Raw genomic sequence first — 15,794 nt, forward strand, 5'->3', positions numbered from 1 at the left:
GGAAAATCTAAATGGGAAGAAGAAAAGTAAGGAAGACGCAAGCCCAGTCGAAGAGAGAACTCCCGTCGCCATTATTCTGCAGACCTGCGCAAGTTTTGTTTTCCTCTTCACAACGAATTTCAACTTTCTATGCACGTTTGTTTCTGGAAAAAGGTTGATATTTTTCTGAAAGATTTAGGTTATTGACTGAAACAATCGTATTGTGATCGATGAGACCGATACGTCTGAGGGAGCCATCTAGCCCTACCATGGCCAAAGCAGAAATCTTCGAAGGAGGCGTTTATGGCGTTATAAGGCGCGCTGTTGTCATCGGTAACGGCTCTCCCTGTGCTGAAAATCAGTGTATCGGTTTGGTTCAGGCGCTTGGCCTCGCTGACAAGCATGTGCTCTATGTAAGTTCAGCTAATTCACCTATTTTGAGGGTTGAGTTGTTTTCATCTGGAATTCATTAAATTTTACTGTTTAATTTGGGAGGGGAGGGGTGGGTATTGCTGTTACGTGCGTTCACATCCGGGTCTGGGTGTTAAATTTATCTAGTAGTCAGAAGCAACTCTGGTATTTCCAAGTTCAATGAAAAACTCATCATCGATAATGAAATCTTGAGACTAACAACTGTATCTTTGCTTCCCTTACATGCAGCGGGTTACAAGGCCTAGAGGAGGAATAAATGATTGGCTGCACTGGCTTCCAGTTTCTCTTCACAAAAAATTAGATTATATCATGACCCTGATAGGTGTTTACACCCGGGTCCTGCTGCGATCCAAAGGAAGAAAACTTGTGCCTCTATCTTCAGAAAATGGTGGAAGCACGGGCTTGTCATGCATTTTAGAAGCCGACTTGAAGCATATTGTATCTATGGTTCGGGAGACTTATGAAAAGTAAATTCTTTTCTGGAATATCTTTACAGGAAGAAATTTGATTATCAGAATTCATTTATGATGTGTACTTGTATAATTTCCAGGAGTGGACCTCTGTTGGTGGTTGCATCTGTAGAGATACAATAACTATTACGAGTTCCATTAGACGACTCGTATCAGAGAATGTTTTTGTCGTGCAGGTATGGTAGTTATTATTCTTGTCATATTTCATATGTTACCTGCATTTGGCTAAGGGATATGTTTGATGATCATTATGTGAATGGAAAAGTTCTTTTGCAAAGCTACTTTTTTTTGCAATCCTATCAAGTATTTGGTTGGAGGGATGAACGGGGTTTGAAGGAATTCTAGAAGGAGGTTTGGAGTTTGGGACCTTTCAAACCCCTCCCTTTGAATGCTTTTGACTAAAACCTTTCATAATTATCCATTTCCCCCCCTTTTTCAACTTGATTTTTGTCATTATTTTCCAACTTTCTTAATCAGACCTGTGTTGTGTTGACGTGTATTGTTCATGTTTTTGCTTACATTCATCTTAATTGGAGTTGGTTTCTCCATTAAAAAGATGACATTGTGAAGGTGGATGTTATTGGTAATAAGAGGAACAACAGTCATCCTAGTATGGCCGTATGGATGGATTGGTTGAGATGAAATGTTTATCTGCAAAAGTAGCCTTAAGTTGGTAGAGAAGGCTGTTGGTGCACCCTCTCAGAGAGGTTGTTGTATTTATTTGTGAAATTTACTATTATTTTTTTGGGTGAAATTTTGCATTGAAATATTAGAGAGAGAATCATAGTTGATTCTTCTGTGTATTTCTGTGTGGTGGGGGAATCAAGTTTATTGTTAACTTGAAAATTTGCCCCTTTTTGTCAACTACCCTTGCCCTTCTTTCGCATTCTCATGCTTTGGAGGTTGGTAGTTTGGGCTACTCTTTTGTCTAGGAGTTTGTTCATGTGGTTGAAGACTGAACTGATGTAGTAGGATTAGGGTAAATTAGGGTATCTTCCTGACTTTGTCTAATCCTCAATTGACTAGGATTAGGATTAGTTTTCTTGGTTTATTAGGACTAGGATTAGTTTTCTTGATTCATTTGGATCAGGATTATTTTCTCTGATTTTTTTGATATCCGCGAGTGTCTGAGGCAGATGTAGGCTCCATTGAGGCTAGCATTGAGGATCATGGTATCTTGTTTTAGAATGTTCCAGAACTTTTTAGGGAATTCAACAGTGAAACCATCAGGACCAGGAGATTTGTTGGTACTGAGATCCTTCATCGCTGCCAATATTTCACGTTCAGTGAAAGGAGTCTTGCTTGTTGAGGGGAGATAGGATTCTAATAAAAAACCAGTGGAAGATACTTGTGTCTAGAATCTATTTTGTAGTCTCGTAGAAGGAGACAAATTCTTTTACAATCTCTTCTTCAGGAAGTAAACTATTTTCATCTCTGGAGAGGATTTCTCTCATAGTGTTCTCTCTTTCTAGCATTCATAAGGCGGTGGAAATAAGAAGAGTTCATATATCCTTCTTTAAGCAATATGTGTTTGCTTTTTTGTCTCCAAGATATCTCCTCTTTGGTATTAATAGAATTACTCTGGGTTTTGAGGAGTTTTTTTTGTCTAAGTCAGTAGGGAAGAGAATACCCATCTCTTCTAGTGAGTCTAATCCAGACAGGTCAAACAAAAGCTGATTCTTTAATATTGTGAGACTTCCAAAAGTGTATTTGTTCTACTCCTTGATAACAATTTTGAGGGCCTTGGGTTTCTGTATGATCCCATGGCCCGGCCAACCAAGCAAAAAGGGGTTTCGCTCCATTTTTTAATCAAAGAATAAAGGAGGCATGTTCCATCCATATATTTTCGAATATGAAGGGGGTGGGTCCCATGTTGCAGAACCCAACTGTAATAAAATTGGATAATGGTACAAAGTAGGCCTGTTAAGTCATTTCACTGAAGCTTCTTTAAATTTTGTCAAGATAGACTCATGGTGGGGTTGTCTCTACTTTCAGTTTTAGTCCATGTAGACTCATGGTGGGGTTGTCTCTACTTTCAGTTTTAGTCCATGTATAGAGCCCGCTTGATGGGGGAGATCAATTAGATTGCTGTTGACAATGAAGAAATTAAATTGCCTCATGCTTCTGGTGACTGGTCCTTTGGACTTTTCATGTCTCCATCTAGATACATTATAGTTGCCCCCTACAATCCAGTTGTATCCACATAAGGCTGATAAGACATACAATTCTTGCTAGAATGTAGGCCTATCCTTGTATCGGCAAGGGCCATAAACCCCAGTCAACCAATAGGAGAAGCTGTCAACAATAGTGATTTGTGGAGAGAGGGAGAAGCGGCTTATGGTGATGTAAGAGGTGGTGAAGGCGGGTCATTCCACACGATAAGAATACCTCTCGACAGTCCATTGGCATCAAGAGAGTTCCATCAAATGAATTGAGAGCTCCACAGGGATCTCATAAAGAGTCTGTTGATGTCTTCAGTATTAGTCTCTTGGAGGATGACAATTGAAGGGTTGTGTTTGACGATCTCCCTTTCGATGAGAGCCCTCTTTTCCCTGTCACTGAAACCTCTGGCATTCCAAGAGATGATGATCATGATAAATCAATGATCCTGCTGGGGATGGATGAGGAAGAAGGTCTGTTGTGATTGATAGAGGAGTGAAGTTCCAATTCACGAAGGAGAAGTTTTTGGTTTCTGGCCAATTGGTTTTTCTTCGCAGTAGGCATAGACATAACACAGAGTTTATTCTTGAAAGGCCAAGGGAGGACAATAGGTAGGCATTGATTGAGATCCAAGCGGTCGTCTTCCATGTTTGAGGTCTGAAAGGTGGTGGTTAACTTGGTATTAGAAGAAGAAGCCAAGAGAGTCTGACCCACCACAGTTTCAATCATTACTGGAGACGGTGGTGACATGGATAGGCGAATGGTAATGAGGGGTAAGAGGCAGGAAAAGTGGTTGTGATAGTAGATAAAGGCAATTTTGACGAAGAGGATAACAATGATGGGCAACTGATTTGAAGAAGTTCAATTTTTGGTTGCAGCTGATTTCTTGGTAGACAATGAGGTAGAATACGTGGAAATGCATGATTAGTTCGAACGAATCTACACAATTTGACCCAACAAGTGTGCTCAAATTCTAAAATGTGTTTCACATGATCTGACCTTTTTGAATTTGTGCGATCCGTCTTGCGTTTGGCTCTCCTCAACTTGGTTTGCTGGTCTCCTTTTGTGGGTTTATTTCAACTCATTTCTTCACAAATTCTTGGTTATGTAATAATATATTTTCAAACGGGTTTAATGAATTGTATTGATGCTCCAACTTCGGCTAAAATGGTTTGGCAAAATCTTGGTGGCAGGCGTGCTACATTTCTCAACAACCAGAGAATTTTTTTAATGAGCTTCACACTCTACAATTCTCAAATTTTTTATTGGCTCCTTCAATCTCTGTAGTTGCAGTGGAATATTTCCACAGGCCAGCGCTTTCATGCAAGAATCAAACCACCTTCTTTTACATTGCTGTTTTTCTTTTGGTTATGGTGCAAGTTCATTGATAATTTTTTATTTAGCCTTCGTTTTCTATTATGTAGTTCCGGTGAAATATTTGGGTTATCATCCTTTTTAGGGGAAACATCGAACGCATTTTGTTTTCTAAAGCGGGCTGTCTTATTCAATAATCAGTTTTTTTTGTTCAATAATAATTATTTTAAAGGTAATAGACATTCAAGGCCAAGCTGCTTCATCTTCAATTAGGCAAACATCCAGAATTCAGAAAAGAGTGCCTTAAGGGCAAAATGGAGCTTAGATCAAAACCTGATTATTTGGAGGTTAATTGCACACGGATTCAAGTTCTTTCTCTTTCAACCAGATCAGACCGTCTGAGATCCTGCCAACCACATTTTAAATGTTTTTTTTTCTTTACTTTCCTCAAAAGTAAAAGTTTTGAGAGGCTCCCCTTGCCAAACTCCAGGTCCTCCATTCATAAAGAATTGTGATTCAGATTTTGACTCTTCTTTTAGTGTAAGCAGTGTCGAAGATGATTGTTTGTGGAAGCTACATGAGTTAGAGGATCATTCTTTGAAGGACCCCTCAGAAACTGATCTAAATGGTTTGTTTAAGAATGAAGAGGATTTGATTGATGGAAAACAAACCTCAGGATACCCCTCTCAGTCTAAGGATTGCGAAGCTCCAGCCCATTTAAAGTCGATAGTAGAAAAATGCAAACTAGTTTTTGTTTGAAATCTGATTTTAGTCACTTTTTGTTTCAATAATTGGTTTCTTTGTGAGGTTAGAAGGTTGCAGATAAAGTGGTTGGGATTCACGTCTCCTGATCTTTTAATTAAGAACTAGTTCTCCCCCTTGATTCATTGAAGAAGTTGGGCTCATGAATTGTTTCCAGGCGATTGAACAATTAAATTTTTTGCAATTCTTTGTTTATCTTAGTGAAGATTCAGCAAGGATGGTTGTTCTCTTGGCGTTCCCTCTTCTCTCATCTCCAAGCTTATTGTGGGCATCATAAGTTAGTTTGCGGCACTTTGGTTGAGTTGGTTTCTTCGTTTCATCTTCTCTCATCGGATGCAAGAATGGTTTCCTCTTTCAAAGAATTTGATGTTACTTTGCAGTTTGTTGGATTGAAAATTGTTAGCAAGTCTTCTCAGGCTCAAGATCGTTTTTGTCTCCCATTGATGTTCCATCTACTTTCTTCTCGAAGCTTTTAGTGTGCAATTCTTCCACAGAAACTGGGTTCTTATTAAAAGTGCATATTTTGCTTGGTTATTCTTTCTCCTTCTTGGTTTTAGTTATAGAGGATTTTGGCTTGTTTATATCGTTATTTTGATTGTCCTTTTAGTCATTTTTCTCCTTATTGGTCATAGTATATTACTCTTGTAGTTTGAGCATTAGTCTGATTTATTATCATTAATAAAGAGGCTCGTTTCTATTTTTTTAAAAAAATAATTAGGTTGGCTTCTTGGAAAAAGAATTTCTTTATTGAAGTGGGTCGTCTTATTTTTAACAAATCAATCCTAGTGGCATTCCGGTTTATTTCTTCTCTTTTTAGAGCCTCGGGGAAGTGTGCAAGTGTTTGGAGAGGTTAATGGGTGTTTTCCTTTGGGAAGCCGTGGATGAGGGGAAAGGAGAAGGGGCTCATATGGTCAGATAGGAGGTTTCTTAGGCCTCCGAAACAAAGCCTTCTTAGCCAAATGGCTCTCATGCTTCTCCTTTGAGCCCATTCTTCATGGTGTAGGATTATAGCTAGTAAACATGGCCCCATCCTTTCAAGAGGTTGACTAAAGGGATTAACGACTTACTGGAATGCAGAATCTTTGGAAAGATGTTTCGATAGAGCTTCGTGTTTTTATTCTTTTGGTTCATTGTTTGTTGGGGACAGGAGAGAAACATATTTTTGGGAAGATCACGGGGTGGGTGAAGGACCTCTTTGTGGTTCTTCCCCGGCTGTATCATTTATTATCTCCTAAAAATCATTTTCTGTTTGATGTACTTATGTGGACTGAGAGCTCTTGTTCTTTCTCCTTCGAGTTCAGTCATGCCCTTTTCGATAGGGAAACAGTTGATGTGGTTGCCCTCCTTCCTCTTCTTGAGACCCACCCTTTTCGTCTTGGGAGGAGAGATGTGGGAGTCTGGTGACCCAATCCTTTGGATGGCTTCGTGTGTAAGTCCTACTTCCAATGTGTAGTGAACCCTTCTCTTGGGGAGACCGTTGTGGAGGATAAAGATCCTAGAAAGTTGAGATTCTTTACTTGGCAGGTTCTCCACAGCCGTATTGGCACGCTGGATAGGCCTTTTAGGAAGATGCTGTGTTGGTTGAGTCTTTTTGTTGCATCCTGTGCAGGAAGGCCAAAGAAGACTTGGATCATATTCTCTTGTATTGTGATTTTTCCTAATGTGTTTGAGATTTCTTTTTTAGTCGTTCGGCTTTATATGCATTCGTAAGAGATATATAAGAGATATGCTTGAGGAGTTCCTCCTCAATCCACTGTTGGGAAGAAAGGCCGTTTTCTTTGGCTTGCTTGTGTGTGCCATTGTTTGAGTTTTGTGGGATTAAAAGAATAGAAGAGCGTTTAGGGGCATTGGTAGGGATGTTAGAGAAATTTGGGCTTTGATTCGCTTGCATGTTTTTCAGTGGGCTTGGATTTCGAAGTTTTGTAATTACCCTTTGATCTCAATTCTGTAGAGTTGGATTCCATTCTTGTAAAGGTCTCCCTTTCTTTTGTGGGCTTTGTTTCTTTATGCCCATGTATTAAAGTTGTTATTCTTATAAAAAAAAGATAGAACGCTTCATAAAGCTGGCATATGGACGGAATGTTTGGTTATATCTTTGTAAATAACTATTTTATTGATGAAGAATAAATCTTGATCTCTGTAGATATATTTCTTAGGGCTCTCTCAACTTCTTAGTTCCATTTTTTTTTTGAAAAATATTCTTTACTCATTGGGGGAGTTACTGAGTTTGATTCAAGTGGTTTTTTGAGTTTCACATCTCTTGTGGATTTTTTTGGTATCTCTTCCTATTCGTAATAAAAGTTCTATTTTGTGCTATTAAAAGTTTGTGTGATTGAAGCCTCTCTGGCGATATTAGACATGTCCAGATTGAATATACTTCAAAGCTTGAATAATTTTTGAAGTAGCTGTAACAGTTGCTCATTTTGATTTTTGTGTATGTTGATAAGCTGTTATTACTTTCTTAAGGAACACTAAAGTTCTAAGTTCTTATATTTATCATTCATTTTCTGATAAAAATGTATTTATCTTTTCTTTTTGGAGTAAGATTCAACATCCAAGGTTGCATTTGAATCGGTTCGACTTGGTCATCACCCCGCATCATGATTATTATCCTTTAACTCCACAAGCAAAAGAGCAAGTTCCTCGATTTATAAGGAAGTGGATAACTCCACGGGAACCACCAGATCAACGTGTGGTAAGTGTGCTGACCATAAATATCTCTTTTTATTCTTATTGTGTAATTTTCCCTTCTCTTTATTGAGAAAATACAGTCTGTTCTAAAATTTTCAAAATTTAGGTATTGACTGTTGGAGCCCTGCATCAGATTGATTTTGCTGCATTACGTAGTGCAGCTAGTGCATGGCATGATGTGTTTGCTCCTCTTCCAAAACCCTTATTGGTGGTTAACATAGGAGGGCCAACTAGTGAGTTTTTCCAATCTATTGGGTTGTCATACTTGGTTTTAATTAAAATTTTCCCTATCCACTGTTTTTTGTTGATATTCATTTTCCACAGAAATGGATTGTTCCATGTTTATTTGCTTGTAATAATTATATTATTATACCCAGTGTATGCATTTCTATATAGTGGTGGATTTTCTTTTTGCTTTTTGTACTATGATGTCTGAGTAGATTCTTACCAAAAATAGATGCATGAATAAATTCTTACCAAAAATAGATGTATGAGTAGATTCAGCTGTTGATTGAATTTTTGTCTGTTGCTGACATTATATTAATTGTGATTTTTTTAGAGAACATTTCAAAGACTAGCTAGGTTTGAGAAAGGGTTATATGTATATGTTTGAACCAAAAACAAATTTTTGTTGAAACATGAAACGGAAAAATTGCCCAAGGATGCAAGTTCCAAGTAACGAAGCAACCCAAAAGAAAGTAAACAGAAAATAGAAGAGAATGAAACATTTGAAGAACTTATCCTTTTTTAATTCCTAAGAAATCTAGTGTTTGAAGTTGTTGATTATCTACCCGTAAGCTTGGTGACAAAGTATGTATAAGGTGGTGCTGAAGTCCTTGCAAACAGAATGAGGAGAATCAATCGGCCTTTGTGCAAGAGTGACAAATCCTTGATTCCATTTTTATTGCAAATAAGATTGTGTATTATTATAGATGCAAGAAGAAAGGTTAGGTCATGAATTTGCACTTTAAGAAAAGCTTACGATATGGTGGACTGGGATCTTTGTTAGAAGTCCTTTGAAGAAAACGCCTTGTTGAAAGATGGATCAAATGGATAAAAAGGTGACTTACGAACATCTCTCCTTGGTGTTTGTTAATGCGCAACCAAGTTGGTAAAATGGAGCAACTTTATGTGCTTAAGAGGAGGCAGGCTTACACTTGCTAATACTGTCCTTTCGAGGATTCCTATTGATTTCTGTCCATATTTAATCGTGCTGGAATAGTGAAGAATCTGGAGCAAATCATTCCAGATTTCTCTTTTTTTCTTCTTCAGGTGGGAAAGGAAAGGATTTATTGAGGAATGTGGGAGCATCTTCGTGAATTTGTAAGTTGTAGTGGAGGCCTTGAATAGGCAACCTGACATCCAGAAATCTGGGTCTCTGGGCGGAATGTGGATGGAGATTTATGATTGAAAAAGGTTCTTTATCGAAGGATATCACTGTCAGTAAACATTCCTTTAAAATGGGTGAATGGGTTCCTGAATCAAAGGCCCATGAAGCAGGAGATCATTGACAGTCTATTTTTAATGTGTGTATATTGATGAGAGATGGGACAAAGTCAATCTAGGCAATGGGCGTAAAATGTTTTGGAAGGGTGTTTTGGTGGATTAGTCCGAGAACCAGAGGAGGCTCGAAAAAACCAGAAGAAGTCCAAAAATCACATGAAAGATTTCCTTCTTGGACTCTTGGATCATGACTTTATCCGAGCTGCAATTTTGATGAATTTTTAGGGCTGCACATTTGGTGGAATCATTCAAACCCCTAGTGTTCCAGGAGACAATCTTCATGATTGCTGGGATGGCTGCACTTCGAAATTAAGCCAAAATAATTCTGTGATCATGGACTGGAGAACAAATCTTTTGGCAGAGGGGGGAATTCTACGAGAAGCTCTCATCATTAAACAAAGAATTAAGGTCCATCCCTTCAATTTCTGAGTCTAATTTAAGGTCACCCTCGCTGGTGGTTTTGGCTGAATCTTCACTACTAACACTGATAGGAGAGGAAATTTCAAGCTGGTTCTTGAGAGAAAAATCATCTTTGCAAGGGGAACCTTGTAGAAACGATGCCTTTGAGTTAGAGATGGAGGATTTAGAAAAATTGACACTTTGGTGAAGAAGCAACGTTTACTGACCTAATGAAGCATTCAGGTACCTAAACTTTGGAGCTGGTTATTGGCAGAAACAGATCCAGGTTCTGGTTCTTTTTCCCCTTTAGACAAAGATATTTATCTGTGGCCTTTGGAAATTGAGGTGTCTCAAAAGAGTTGATGTGCCGATGTTGATTCTGTTGTTTGGGACTCTAAGGGCCTGTTTGATATCCTTATCCCTAAAGGATTTTGGACAAACCTCAAGAACTCAACCTATTAGCAAATCAATCTGGGTTGTCACTTGTCACAAGAGAGCAAGCATGGGAATGATGGAAGTGTGGCACCCTTTTGTCTTTGCAAACAACTGGTGGTAGAGTTGAGGAAGTCAATGCTTATGAAGAAGCTTCTATGGTATTTCAAATGCATATCTTTGGAAGAAGATTTTCTTGTTTCTAGGAGATTTGTGCTAGCTTTTCCTATGCACTATACCTGGAGAGTTGATCATTCTTCTTCCTAGTTTCATGTAGCTAATTCTGACTTGTTAGAGAAGTGTGTTCGAGCTCAAGTTCCTTGTTCTGAGAAATTGTCTTCAAAGTTCAGATAGGTGTCATTTTTCTTCAAAGTATTTTGTGAATCGACGAAGTTTCAATTTACTAGAGATGTTGCTTATCACTCTTCTTCTAAGGATCTCTCTTGCCCTGATGATTGTGATGTGGACGCTTTTGTTAGTGAATAGTGAAGAATTAGATTTTCATCAGTTGAACCAAATTCCCGATCGACTGTTTTCAGTAGAGTATATAGGGAAAGTTTTTGACTTATTGTTCCATAGGATTTTAGAAGAGCAGTTTGTTCAAGATATAAGGTTGAATTTATCTCCTTTGTCTCTCTCTGAGATTCTATCCCATATTTTCTTCAATTGTAGAAGCTCGTCGTCTTCAGTTGGGTGAGTGTTAAATTTGTCCTCGGTTTAAAGGAATGCTCCTTTGCCCTCTGATTCGGTGTAGTCTTTTTGGGTTGAAGCTACCCTCTACAGGATTATTTTATTAAAGATGGACAAAGTTTGTCGTTGATATGTTGGCCCTTTTTTCTTCAATATTCTGTTTGCTTTTTTCAAGCTTAGGTAGCACTCAAGATTTCTGGTAAAGCTTAGTTTGAAAGAATTCAACGGTCTTTACAGGATAAGTTTCTTCATTAGATTCCTTGCTTTGATTTAGTTCTGGTTCAAGCCTCTTCACATTATATCTGAATTGATTATTTCTCCTAGGTTCTTTTCTTCTTTCTTTCTACTTATAATTGATTTTTTGCTTTTGGTTTCCCTGTACTTTTATCCTTACTCTCTTTCATTTTATTGATAACAAGTTTCGTTTTCAAAAAAAAATGATAACATGCTCATGAATTGTAATACTTTTTTCTGCAGGTCGCTGTCGATATGTGTGGATCTTGCAAAACAGCTGGTCACTGGTTTGCTGAGTGTTCTTGCAAGCTGTGGAAGCGTCAGAATATCCTTCTCCGATAGAACTCCCGAGAAGGTAGTATTGAGTAAAAAATTCTTAGCAATGTCCAGATGTGACCTTTCTTACACGATAGTTTGTTTTTTACTTGACAGGTGTATAATGTTGTTGTGAAAGAGCTTGGGGATAATCCAAAAGTTTACATCTGGGATAGACAAGGTTCATTTACTATGAAATGAGTTTAATAAGTTTGTCTGTAGTTTTGAAGTGTTGTCATATTTGCAAATTTAATTCAGTAATTCAATATTAACATTTGTCAGAACCAAATCCGCACATGGGCCATTTAGCTTGGGCAGATGCATTTGTTGTAACAGCAGATTCAGTTAGCATGATAAGTGAGGTTTGCAGTACTGGGTATGATCGTCCGTCTCATGATTAACCCCCTGGTTTCATTTTTTAGTGGTTTTGTCCCAGTGTTTATACCCTGTTTTTTCTTTTGATAATTTCTGTGTTATTATTGCAGGAAGCCTGTCTATGTCATTGGAACTGAGCGCTGTAAGTGGAAGTATTCAGCGTTCCATAAATCCTTGAAGGAGAGAGGAGTCATCCGCCCATTTACAGGGACTGAGGATGTGAGTATTTTTTTCTTTCTTTTCATGTTGCTTTACATACTCTGACCACAGTGATACACATCTTTTGATGTTTTTTTCTTCTCTTTGAATGTGTGATCTAATTAACTCAATGTCGCAAAATTAAATGCTAACTTGTAGTGTGGAAGGAATATTCTGAATTTATCTCATCTTATTGTTATTGCTTGGCTTTGACGAAGGACACCTCTCCTTAAGTTTTTCCTTTCTAATTCATAGTGTTTACAGGGGTGATACACCATTGAGTACGAGGAGGAATATTAAACAAAAATCTAATTCTTTATGGGCTTCGAATTCAAAACTTTTCTGTAAATTTCGGCAGTGATTGATTGGTCCCCTTTTCTATAGGGTGTGCCTTTCATGGTTTTGTTCTGGTCTTTTTTATGTCCTTGTATTCTTTTACTTTTTCTCTGTGAAAGTTTCTGTTAAGTTTACCTAATTCGTGCCGTTTTGGTGAAAATGATAGATAAGGATGGAATAAAATAAAATGAAGAAATTGCATAAAAATACGCCCTGATTTCAGAACTAAAATAAAATAACCTCTCACGTTAATTCCAGTATTCAGGAAAATTGGTCCAGTCAGATTCTATTTGCATTTACACATTTTAGGGTTTGTTCAGTTCTTTCTCTCCTTCAAAACTTTGCAACTCTTCAGTTGAGTTAGTCGTTTTTCTTGGAGGGGATGGACGAGAAAGATTATGATGGTTCTCTGTCATTTAGTTCCGGTTTTATATCTTCTTGAAATTCTTTTCAGTGTACTGCTGGAAACCTATGGATATGATACTATTTTAAATTTTTATTCCAAATCTTATGTGTCCTTTTCAATATAATTTATAGTGTTTGCCTATTCTGTTCTTTCTGCTTGACTGACCTTGAAGTTGAAAAGAATATCTTTATGTCTGCCTTTTCTGTTTGATGGTAAATAAAAGTTCACCGGTCATGACAACACTTCACATCTCTTCTGATGTTGATCTATGGATGTCTGATCCTCCTTTCATGTACTCTATTTAACATTTCAGATCTCAGAGAGCTGGAGTTATCCTCCGCTGAACGACACGGCCGAAGCAGCTACTCGAGTGAGGAAGAACTAGCCAAGCGTGGCTGGGGAATACGGCCATAGCCATAGGAAGCACAAAGTAGGCTCCAATTGTCAAAAAGGAAAAAAAAGGGGGCCCTTTCATCGTTTGAGCATTACTTTTGTACAATGGTGCACATAGGAACAGAGAATTACAAGCATTAACAGTTTAAAATCCAATTTTTGGACGAAATTTGAAAGAAGAAATAATGAAGCTAGCAGCAGCTGTTTGTTAGTGCGGCTTGTATTATAGGCAGAGGCTTTTGGTTGCTCTTTACCACAGATCTGGCGGTTCTTAGATTTTGTTGAGGATAATTTTTATACCGTACGGTGGAATATAAACTTGTAAATTTTTTCATTTTATTGAGAAAAATAAGTGAAGGTTTAAATTATTTTGTCGCTAGCCACTGTTGGAAAGAACAGATATGTGTATAATTTGTTGAATGAGTTTGACAGGTGGTTCATGGTTTATTAATTGAGCTTTGAACTTTGTGGGAATAGTGTAGTGACGCTATGCCAAGAGAAGCCTTAATTTTTTTCGTTCCTTTCTTGATCAAGTTGTTTCATTACATTAGGAGTCCAAATGATTTGTTTTACCTCTGTTTTTACCCTAACTTTCAATTCTATCTTTTAGGCACATGAAATCTACAAAATCATGAATTAAACAATAACAATTTCAAGTTAATTTGAGCGAGATAACACACATTGTTGCCTTCAAATTATTCCTAACTTAATACTTGATCATCCTCAATCAAGGCATAAACATAAGCCCAAGCAAGATATTGCTCAGCTACAATAATAACCCTAATCTCTATTCGTTCCGAGAACATTGTTTGCAAGAAAAACAAATCAAGTGCAAAGTCCACATGGCAAGATTGTAACAAATCAAGGGTTGTAACTAATTATGCATGTGCATATATATATATATATAGAGAGAGATCTTAATTGCATGCTCAATCTATGCTTATTCTGTGAGTATTGTGACTCAGTTTATGACTTTTTGGACGGTGGATCATTGGGTTTGAGTAGAACAAATCCTATGCTATCCAAAAGTTGACTTGGATTTGGGATCTTATATAAAGATCATGATCATACAAATGTTGAATGTTTATCAGATGTCAATTGGATTGGATCTTAAGAAGATAGGAGATCAACTCTGGATTTTGTGTTTTTTAAGGAGAGAACTTAGTGACATGAAAGAAGAAAAAACAAGATCTAATGTCACGTTTGAGTGTTGAGTCAGAATATAGATTGATGGTGTAATCTATGTTTGAAATAGTGTGGATACACCAACCCTTATCTAAGATGAGCTTTGATGTAACTATGCTAGCTAAATTATGATGTGATAATCAAATTACTCTTTACACTGCATTCAACCAAGTATTTCATGAATGAATTAAATATATTGAAGGGTAATGTCATTTTGGTCGAAAGAAAATATAGGAAGATTTGATATTTCCGGTGTATTTAAAGACTAAAGAACAATTAGAAGATATCCTTACCAAAGTAGTAAACGGAGCATGAATAAACTATTTGTGCAACAAACTGGAAATGATTTGCATATTTGCCACAACTTAACGGGATACAAACTACAACATTTGTATTCATATTTATATTATGTATAGTTGTTCTTTATTGTAATTTTATATTCCCTAGGTTTTCTTAGTTGCCTATATATATATATCTTTACACTTCATTTTTATAAAAGTCACTATCTAAATGGCTTACACTACGATTTTGAAGTTATTTCTAAGTTTAAAGATTTTCGCTGACAAATGTTTATGTTTTCAAGTAAAGGTAGCTAAAATTGTTTGGAGTTGAATGATTTCAGTTGACGTACTCCACCTTTTGAATCCACGAGGGGGTGTGATAAATAGTTACAGTAACTAAGGTAGAAATACTAAAAATAGCAACTTGTTAAAATAGGCTTTGATTGTGAAAGGCTTTATGCTCTTTTGAGATGTAAGACACAATTGGCATTATTTCAAATAATAAAATAAAAAGCTACCCCTTTGAATTTTGTCATTTGAAGAAGTTTTTTTTGGCTATAAATGTTCATCTTCTTTCTGGGATGGACTCAAGAAAAAGGTACCACACTTCACAAGCTACCACTTCTCTTGGCCTTCAACTTCTTACCAAAAACCTCAAGGATCTTGCTTGTTTTCGTTATGCTTTGTGACCTTTTTTTTGAGAGATTTAATATTTTAGTTCTAATTATGCAACTAACCTAGGTGACAAGATTAAGCACATGCAATAAAAGGTTGTTGTGTACAAGTTTTTTCTCTCTTGTCCAAGTATAAGTAAAAGAGAAGTTTCCTGAGTGAATCAACAGGTGTGTAGTGAAAGGGGAATGATGGTGGAATATTGTGCATGTTGTTTGTAACACCTCAGGCCTAAGATTCGAACAAGGATTTGGAATTCGAATCTCCGAATTGCTCCAAGCTAAGCACACTTAACTTTAGAGTTCCTATAATCATGCTACCGAAAAGGAAGGTGTAGTTTGTTGGTATAGGTATTAACTTTTAATTCTTTTAAGTCTTTCTTAACATTACTTTCATGTTCTTAGGATTCCTCTCATTCAGATGTGATATCGATTCATACATGTCTCCCTCCTAATCTCGAGCGTTACATTTTGAACTAATTTTGTTGAAGATTGTGATTAGTAAAGAAAAGTTCTTTAAATTACTACATGAGAAACTGTAATCCTTAAGGGGATACAAACTATTTAA

The 15,794-nt window shown here is 37.1% G+C and overlaps 1 protein-coding gene across 1 annotated transcript; it reads left to right on the forward strand.

Annotated features, from left to right (window-relative positions):
- On the forward strand, positions 1 to 13,609 carry LOC116401823 (mitochondrial fission protein ELM1-like). The gene is given in 13 exon segments (XM_031880445.1): positions 1 to 392; positions 640 to 878; positions 962 to 987; positions 990 to 1,057; positions 7,663 to 7,812; positions 7,915 to 8,041; positions 11,310 to 11,321; positions 11,324 to 11,421; positions 11,499 to 11,562; positions 11,664 to 11,757; positions 11,867 to 11,975; positions 13,010 to 13,070; positions 13,073 to 13,609. Coding segments are annotated over 13 exon segments (1,269 nt in total). The 5' UTR covers positions 1 to 209; the 3' UTR covers positions 13,111 to 13,609.
- The last annotated feature ends 2,185 nt before the right edge of the window (positions 13,610 to 15,794 follow it).

The sequence above is a fragment of the Cucumis sativus genome, chromosome 1 (genome assembly GCF_000004075.3).
Source record: "Cucumis sativus cultivar 9930 chromosome 1, Cucumber_9930_V3, whole genome shotgun sequence".
Classification (NCBI taxonomy): Eukaryota; Viridiplantae; Streptophyta; class Magnoliopsida; order Cucurbitales; family Cucurbitaceae; genus Cucumis; species Cucumis sativus.